Source organism: Chiloscyllium punctatum, unplaced genomic scaffold (assembly GCF_047496795.1).
Source record: "Chiloscyllium punctatum isolate Juve2018m unplaced genomic scaffold, sChiPun1.3 scaffold_1221, whole genome shotgun sequence".
NCBI lineage: Eukaryota > Metazoa > Chordata > Chondrichthyes > Orectolobiformes > Hemiscylliidae > Chiloscyllium > Chiloscyllium punctatum.
The window spans coordinates 28,472-37,522 of NW_027310955.1; the positions used below are offsets into that span (position 1 = coordinate 28,472).

At 52.2% G+C, this 9,051-nt stretch overlaps 1 protein-coding gene across 1 annotated transcript in view; it reads right to left on the bottom strand.

Annotated features, from left to right (window-relative positions):
* LOC140474845 (nucleoside diphosphate kinase B-like) overlaps window positions 1-8,177 on the bottom strand; it is a 34,551-nt gene extending 26,374 nt beyond the window's left edge. The window contains exon 1 of the mRNA XM_072567734.1: window positions 8,022-8,177. Within this exon, the coding sequence (XP_072423835.1) occupies window positions 8,022-8,138 (117 nt within the window). The 5' untranslated portion in view covers window positions 8,139-8,177. The remainder of the gene's footprint in view (window positions 1-8,021) is intronic.
* Window positions 8,178-9,051: the final 874 nt, after the last annotated feature.

Below are 9,051 nucleotides of genomic sequence, written 5' to 3' on the forward strand. Positions count from 1 at the left end.
TGGGGTATATCAGTGTGTTACAGTGAGGGGTGTGGGATATATCAGTGTGTTACAGTGAGGGGTGTGGGGTATATCAGTGAGGAGTGTGGGGTATATCAGTGTGTCACAGTGAGGGGTGTGGGGTATATCGGTGAGTCACTGTGAGGGGTGTGGGGTATAACAGTGAGGGGTGTGGGGTATATCAGTGTGTTCCAGTGAGGGGTGTGGGGTATATCAGTGTGTCACAGTGAGGGGTGTGGGGTATATCAGGGTGTTACAGTGAGGGGTGTGGGGTATATCAGTGTGTCACAGTGAGGGGTGTGGGGTATATCAGGGTGTTACAGTGAGGGGTGTGGGGTATATCAGTGTGTCACAGTGAGGGGTGTGGGGTATATCAGGGTGTTACAGTGAGGGGTGTGGGGTATATCAGTGTGTTACAGTGAGGGGTGTGGGGTATATCAGTGTGTTACAGTGAGGGGTGTGGGGTATATCAGGGTGTTACAGTGAGGGGTGTGGGGTATATCAGTGTGTTACAGTGAGGGGTGTGGGGTATATCAGTGTGTCACAGTGAGGGGTGTGGGGTATATTAGGGTGTTACAGTGAGGGGTGTGGGGTATATCAGTGTGTTACGGTGAGGGGTGTGGGATATATCAGTGTGTCACAGTGAGGGGTGTGGGGTATATCAGCGTGTCACAGTGAGGGGTGTGGGGTATATCAGTGTGTTACAGTGAGGGGTGTGGGATATATCAGTGAGGGGTGTGGGGTATATCAGTGAGGGGTGTGGGGTATATCAGTGAGGGGTGTGGGGTACATCAGTGTGTTACAGTGAGGGGTGTGCGGTATATCAGTGAGGGGTGTGGGGTATATCAGTGTGTTACAGTGAGGGGTGTGGGGTATATCAGTGTGTCACAGTGAGGGGTGTGGGGTATATCAGTGTGTTACAGTGAGGGGTGTGGGGTATATCAGTGCGTTATAGTGAGGGGTGTGGCGTATATCAGTGTGTCACAGTGAGGGGTGTGGGGTATATTAGTGTGTTACAGTGAGGGGTGTGGGGTATATCAGTGTGTTACAGTGAGGGGTGTGGGGTATATCAGTGTGTTACAGTGAGGGGTGTGGGGTATATCAGTGAGGGGTGTGGGGTATATCAGTGTGTTACAGTGAGGGGTGTGGGGTATATCAGTGAGGGGTGTGAGGATATATCAGTGTGTTACAGTGAAGGGTGTGGGGTATATCAGTGAGGGGTGTGGGATATATCAGTGTGTCACAGTGAGGGGTGTAGGGTATATCAGTGAGGGGTGTGGGGTATATCGGTGTGTCACAGTGAGGGGTGTGCGGTATATCAGTGAGGGGTGTGGGGTATATCAGTGTGTTACAGTGAGGGGTGTGGGGTATATCAGTGTGTCACAGTGAGGGGTGTGGGGTATATCAGTGTGTTACAGTGAGGGGTGTGGGGTATATCAGTGTATTATAGTGAGGGGTGTGGCATATATCAGTGTGTTACAGTGAGGGGTGTGGGGTATATTAGTGTGTTACAGTGAGGGGTGTGGGGTATATCAGTGTGTTACAGTGAGGGGTGTGGGGTATTTCAGTGAGGGGTGTGGGGTATATCAGTGTGTTACAGTGAGGGGTGTGGGGTATATCAGTGAGGGGTGTGGGGTATATCAGTGATGGGTGTGGGGTATATCAGTGTGTTACAGTGAGGGGTGTGGGGTATATCAGTGAGGGGTGTGGGGTATATCATTGTGTTACAGTGAGGGGTGTGGGGTATATCAGTGTGTTATAGTGAGGGGTGTGGGGTATATCAGTGTGTTACAGTGAGGGGTGTGGGGTATATCAGTGAGAGGTGTGGGGTATATCAGTGTGTCACAGTGAGGGGTGTGGGGTATATCAGTGTGTTACAGTGAGGGGTGTGGGATATATCAGTGTGTTACAGTGAGGGGTGTGGGGTATATCAGTGTGTTACAGTGAGGGGTGTGGGATATATCAGTGTGTTACAGTGAGGGGTGTGGGGTATATCAGTGAGGAGTGTGGGGTATATCAGTGTGTCACAGTGAGGGGTGTGGGGTATATCGGTGAGTCACTGTGAGGGGTGTGGGGTATAACAGTGAGGGGTGTGGGGTATATCAGTGTGTTCCAGTGAGGGGTGTGGGGTATATCAGTGTGTCACAGTGAGGGGTGTGGGGTATATCAGGGTGTTACAGTGAGGGGTGTGGGGTATATCAGTGTGTCACAGTGAGGGGTGTGGGGTATATCAGGGTGTTACAGTGAGGGGTGTGGGGTATATCAGTGTGTTACAGTGAGGGGTGTGGGGTATATCAGTGTGTTACAGTGAGGGGTGTGGGGTATATCAGGGTGTTACAGTGAGGGGTGTGGGGTATATCAGTGTGTTACAGTGAGGGGTGTGGGGTATATCAGTGTGTCACAGTGAGGGGTGTGGGGTATATTAGGGTGTTACAGTGAGGGGTGTGGGGTATATCAGTGTGTTACGGTGAGGGGTGTGGGATATATCAGTGTGTCACAGTGAGGGGTGTGGGGTATATCAGCGTGTCACAGTGAGGGGTGTGGGGTATATCAGTGTGTTACAGTGAGGGGTGTGGGATATATCAGTGAGGGGTGTGGGGTATATCAGTGAGGGGTGTGGGGTATATCAGTGAGGGGTGTGGGGTACATCAGTGTGTTACAGTGAGGGGTGTGGGGTATATCAGTGAGGGGTGTGGGGTATATCATTGTGTTACAGTGAGGGGTGTGGGGTATATCAGTGTGTTATAGTGAGGGGTGTGGGGTATATCAGTGTGTTACAGTGAGGGTTGTGGGATATATCAGTGTGTTACAGTGAGGGGTGTGGGGTATATGAGTGTGTTACAGTGAGGGGTGTGGGGTATATCAGTGAGAGGTGTGGGGTATATCAGTGTGTCACAGTGAGGGGTGTGGGGTATATCAGTGTGTTACAGTGAGGGGTGTGGGATATATCAGTGTGTTACAGTGAGGGGTGTGGGGTATATCAGTGTGTTACAGTGAGGGGTGTGGGATATATCAGTGTGTTACAGTGAGGGGTGTGGGGTATATCAGTGAGGAGTGTGGGGTATATCAGTGTGTCACAGTGAGGGGTGTGGGGTATATCGGTGAGTCACTGTGAGGGGTGTGGGGTATAACAGTGAGGGGTGTGGGGTATATCAGTGTGTTCCAGTGAGGGGTGTGGGGTATATCAGTGTGTCACAGTGAGGGGTGTGGGGTATATCAGGGTGTTACAGTGAGGGGTGTGGGGTATATCAGTGTGTCACAGTGAGGGGTGTGGGGTATATCAGGGTGTTACAGTGAGGGGTGTGGGGTATATCAGTGTGTTACAGTGAGGCGTGTGGGGTATATCAGTGTGTTACAGTGAGGGGTGTGGGGTATATCAGGGTGTTACAGTGAGGGGTGTGGGGTATATCAGTGTGTTACAGTGAGGGGTGTGGGGTATATCAGTGTGTCACAGTGAGGGGTGTGGGGTATATCAGGGTGTTACAGTGAGGGGTGTGGGGTATATCAGTGTGTTACGGTGAGGGGTGTGGGATATATCAGTGTGTCACAGTGAGGGGTGTGGGGTATATCAGCGTGTCACAGTGAGGGGTGTGGGGTATATCAGTGTGTTACAGTGAGGGGTGTGGGATATATCAGTGAGGGGTGTGGGGTATATCAGTGAGGGGTGTGGGGTATATCAGTGAGGGGTGTGGGGTATATCAGTGTGTTACAGTGAGGGGTGTGGGGTATATCAGTGTGTCACAGTGAGGGGTGTGGTGAATATCAGGGTGTTACAGTGAGGTGTGTGGGGCAAATCAGTGTGTCACAGTGAGGGGTGTGGGGTATATCAGTGTGTTATAGTGAGGGGTGTGGGGTATATCAGTGTGTTACAGTGAGGGGTGTGGAGTATATCAGTGTGTTACAGTGAGGGGTGTGGGGTATATCAGTGTGTCACAGTGAGGGGTGTGGGGTATATCAGTGTGTTACAGTGAGGGGTGTGGGGTATATCAGGGTGTTACAGTGAGGGGTGTGGTGAATATCAGGGTGTTACAGTGAGGTGTGTGGGGTATATCAGGGTGTTACAGTGAGGGGTGTGGGGTATATCAGGGTGTTACAGTGAGGGGTGTGGGGTATATCAGTGTGTTACGGTGAGGGGTGTGGGGTATATCAGTGTGTTACAGTGAGGGGTGTGGGGTATATCAGTGTGTTACGGTGAGGGGTGTGGGGTATATCAGTGTGTTACAGTGAGGGGTGTGGGATATATCAGTGTGTTACAGTGAGGGGTGTGGGGTATATCAGTGTGTTACAGTGAGGGGTGTGGGGTATATCAGGGTGTTACAGGGAGGGGTGTGGGGTATATCAGTGTGTTACAGTGAGGGATGTGGGGTATATCAGTGTGTTACAGTGAGGGGTGTGGGGTATATCAGTGAGGGGTGTGGGGTATATCAGCGTGTCACAGTGAGGGGTGTGGGGTATATCAGTGTGTTACAGTGAGGGATGCGGGGTATATCAGTGTGTTACAGTGAGGGGTGTGGGGTATATCAGTGTGTTACAGTGAGGGGTGTGGGGTATATCAGGGTATTATAGTGAGGGGTGTGGGGTATATCAGTGAGGGGTGTGGGGTATATCAGTGAGGGGTGTGGGGTATATCAGTGTGTCACAGTGAGGGGTGTGAGGATATATCAGTGTGTTACATTGAGGGGTGTGGGGTATATCAGTGAGGGGTGTGGGATATATCAGTGTGTTACAGTGAGGGGTGTGGGGTATATCGGTGTGTCGCAGTGAGGGGTGTGGGGTATATCAGTGAGGGGTGTGGGGTATATCAGTGTGTTACAGTGAGGGGTGTGGGGTATATCAGTGAGGGGTGTGAGGATATATCAGTGTGTTACAGTGAAGGGTGTGGGGTATATCAGTGAGGGGTGTGGGATATATCAGTGTGTCACAGTGAGGGGTGTGGGGTATATCAGTGAGGGGTGTGGGGTATATCGGTGTGTCACAGTGAGGGGTGTGCGGTATATCAGTGAGGGGTGTGGGGTATATCAGTGTGTTACAGTGAGGGGTGTGGGGTATATCAGTGTGTCACAGTGAGGGGTGTGGGGTATATCAGTGTGTTACAGTGAGGGGTGTGGGGTATATCAGTGTGTTATAGTGAGGGGTGTGGCGTATATCAGTGTGATACAGTGAGGGGTGTGGGGTATATTAGTGTGTTACAGTGAGGGGTGTGGGGTATATCAGTGTGTTACAGTGAGGGGTGTGGGGTATATCAGTGTGTTACAGTGAGGGGTGTGGGGTATATCAGTGAGGGGTGTGGGGTATATCAGTGTGTTACAGTGAGGGGTGTGGGGTATATCAGTGAGGGGTGTGGGGTATATCAGTGATGGGTGTGGGGTATATCAGTGTGTTACAGTGAGGGGTGTGGGGTATATCAGTGAGGGGCGTGGGGTATATCAGTGTGTTACAGTGAGGGGTGTGGGGTATATCAGTGTGTTACAGTGAGGGGTGTGGGGTATATCAGTGTGTTACAGTGAGGGGTGTGGGGTATATCAGGGTGTTACAGTGAGGGGTGTGGGGTATATCAGTGTGTTACAGTGAGGGGTGTGGGGTATATCAGTGTGTTACAGTGAGGGGTGTGGGGTATATCATTGTGTTACAGTGAGGGGTGTGGGGTATATCAGTGTGTTATAGTGAGGGGTGTGGGGTATATCAGTGTGTTACAGTGAGGGTTGTGGGATATATCAGTGTGTTACAGTGAGGGGTGTGGGGTATATGAGTGTGTTACAGTGAGGGGTGTGGGGTATATCAGTGAGAGGTGTGGGGTATATCAGTGTGTCACAGTGAGGGGTGTGGGGTATATCAGTGTGTTACAGTGAGGGGTGTGGGATATATCAGTGTGTTACAGTGAGGGGTGTGGGGTATATCAGTGTGTTACAGTGAGGGGTGTGGGATATATCAGTGTGTTACAGTGAGGGGTGTGGGGTATATCAGTGAGGAGTGTGGGGTATATCAGTGTGTCACAGTGAGGGGTGTGGGGTATATCGGTGTGTCACTGTGAGGGGTGTGGGGTATAACAGTGAGGGGTGTGGGGTATATCAGTGTGTTCCAGTGAGGGGTGTGGGGTATATCAGTGTGTCACAGTGAGGGGTGTGGGGTATATCAGGGTGTTACAGTGAGGGGTGTGGGGTATATCAGTGTGTCACAGTGAGGGGTGTGGGGTATATCAGGGTGTTACAGTGAGGGGTGTGGGGTATATCAGTGTGTTACAGTGAGGGGTGTGGGGTATATCAGGGTGTTACAGTGAGGGGTTTGGGGTATATCAGTGTGTTACAGTGAGGGGTGTGGGGTATATCAGTGTGTCACAGTGAGGGGTGTGGGGTATATCAGGGTGTTACAGTGAGGGGTGTGGGGTATATCAGTGTGTTACGGTGAGGGGTGTGGGATATATCAGTGTGTCACAGTGAGGGGTGTGGGGTATATCAGCGTGTCACAGTGAGGGGTGTGGGGTATATCAGTGTGTTACAGTGAGGGGTGTGGGATATATCAGTGAGGGGTGTGGGGTATATCAGTGAGGGGTGTGGGGTATATCAGTGAGGGGTGTGGGGTATATCAGTGTGTTACAGTGAGGGGTGTGGGGTATATCAGTGTGTCACAGTGAGGGGTGTGGGGTATATCAGTGTGTTACAGTGAGGGGTGTGGGGTATATCAGTGTGTCACAGTGAGGGGTGTGGGGTATATCAGTGTGTTACAGTGAGGGGTGTGGGGTATATCAGTGTGTTACAGTGAGGGGTGTGGGGTATATCAGTGTGTCACAGTGAGGGGTGTGGGGTATATCAGTGTGTTACAGTGAGGGGTGTGGGATATATCAGTGAGGGGTGTGGGGTATATCAGTGTGTTACGGTGAGGGGTGTGGGATATATCAGTGTGTCACAGTGAGGGGTGTGGGGTATATCAGCGTGTCACAGTGAGGGGTGTGGGGTATATCAGTGTGTTACAGTGAGGGGTGTGGGATATATCAGTGAGGGGTGTGGGGTATATCAGTGAGGGGTGTGGGGTATATCAGTGAGGGGTGTGGGGTATATCAGTGTGTTACAGTGAGGGGTGTGGGGTATATCAGTGTGTCACAGTGAGGGGTGTGGGGTATATCAGTGTGTTACAGTGAGGGGTGTGGGGTATATCAGTGTGTCACAGTGAGGGGTGTGGGGTATATCAGTGTGTCACAGTGAGGGGTGTGGGGTATATCAGTGTGTTACAGTGAGGGGTGTGGGATATATCAGTGAGGGGTGTGGGGTATATCAGTGTGTTACAGTGAGGGGTGTGGGGTATATCAGTGTGTTACGGTGAGGGGTGTGGGGTATATCAGTGTGTTACAGTGAGGGGTGTGGGATATATCAGTGAGGGGTGTGGGGTATATCAGTGAGGGTTGTGGGGTATATCAGTGAGGGGTGTGGGGTATATCAGTGTGTTACAGTGAGGGGTGTGGGGTATATCAGTGAGGGGTGTGGGGTATATCAGTGTGTCACAGTGAGGGGTGTGGGGTATATCAGTGAGGGGTGTGGGGTATATCAGTGTGTTACAGTGAGGGGTGTGGGGTATATCAGTGAGGGGTGTGGGGTATATCAGTGTGTTACAGTGAGGGGTGTGGGGTATATCAGGGTGTTACAGTGAGGGGTGTGGTGAATATCAGGGTGTTACAGTGAGGGGTGTGGGGTATATCAGTGTGTTACAGTGAGGGGTGTGGGGTATATCAGTGTGTTACAGTGAGGGGTGTGGGGTAAATCAGTGTGTTACAGTGAGGGGTGTGGGGTATATCAGTGTGTTACAGTGAGGGGTGTGGGGTATATCAGTGTGTTACAGTGAGGGGTGTGGGGTATATCAGGGTATTATAGTGAGGGGTGTGGGGTATATCAGTGAGGGGTGTGGGGTATATCAGTGAGGGGTGTGGGGTATATCAGTGAGGGGTGTGGGGTATATCAGTGAGGGGTGTGGGTTATATCAGTGAGGGGTGTGGGGTATATCAGTGAGGTGTGTGTGTGCGTTAAACACACCTTCACCATTTTCATCGCGATGAGTTTAAACCCCTTCTTTTCCAGACGATGAATAATTTCTCCGATGAGCCCTCTCTGGATCCCGTCACTTTTCACTGCCACCATTGTCTTTTCCATGTCTCTGTGAGAGTAAGGATCGCGTCAGTACTGAGGGAGGGCCGGACTGTCAGAGGGAGATGGATACACTCTAGGCCTTGAGCTCCATAATCCAGGCCCACACTCCCTCCCTCCCTCCCTCCCGGTGCCCAGTACTGAGGGAGGGCCGCACTGTCGGAGGGAGATGGATACACTCTAGGCCTTGAGCTCCATAATCCAGGCCCACACTCCCTCCCTCCCTCCCGGAGCCCAGTACTGAGGGAGGGCCGCACTGTCGGAGGGAGATGGATATACTCTAGGCCTTGAGCTCCATAATCCAGGCCCACACTCCCTCCCTCCCTCCCGGTGCCCAGTACTGAGGGAGGCCCGCACTGTCGGAGGGAGATGGATATACTCTAGGCCTTGAGCTCCATAATCCAGGCCCACACTCCCTCCCTCCCGGTGCCCAGTACTGAGGGAGGGCCGCACTGTCGGAGGGAGATGGATATACTCTAGGCCTTGAGCTCCATAATCCAGGCCCACACTCCCTCCCTCCCGGTGCCCAGTACTGAGGGAGGGCCGCACTGTCGGAGGGAGATGGATATACTCTAGGCCTTGAGCTCCATAATCCAGGCCCACACTCCCTCCCTCCCGGTGCCCAGTACTGAGGGAGGGCCGCACTGTCGGAGGGAGATGGATATACTCTAGGCCTTGAGCTCCATAATCCAGGCCCACACTCCCTCCCTCCCTCCCTCCCTCCCGGTGCCCAGTACTGAGGGAGGGCCGCACTGTCGGAGGGAGATGGATATACTCTAGGCCTTGAGCTCCATAATCCAGGCCCACACTCCCTCCCTCCCTCCCTCCCGGTGCCCAGTACTGAGGGAGTGCCGCACTGTCGGAGGGAGATGGATATACTCTAGGCCTTGAGCTCCATAATCCAGGCCCACACTCCCTC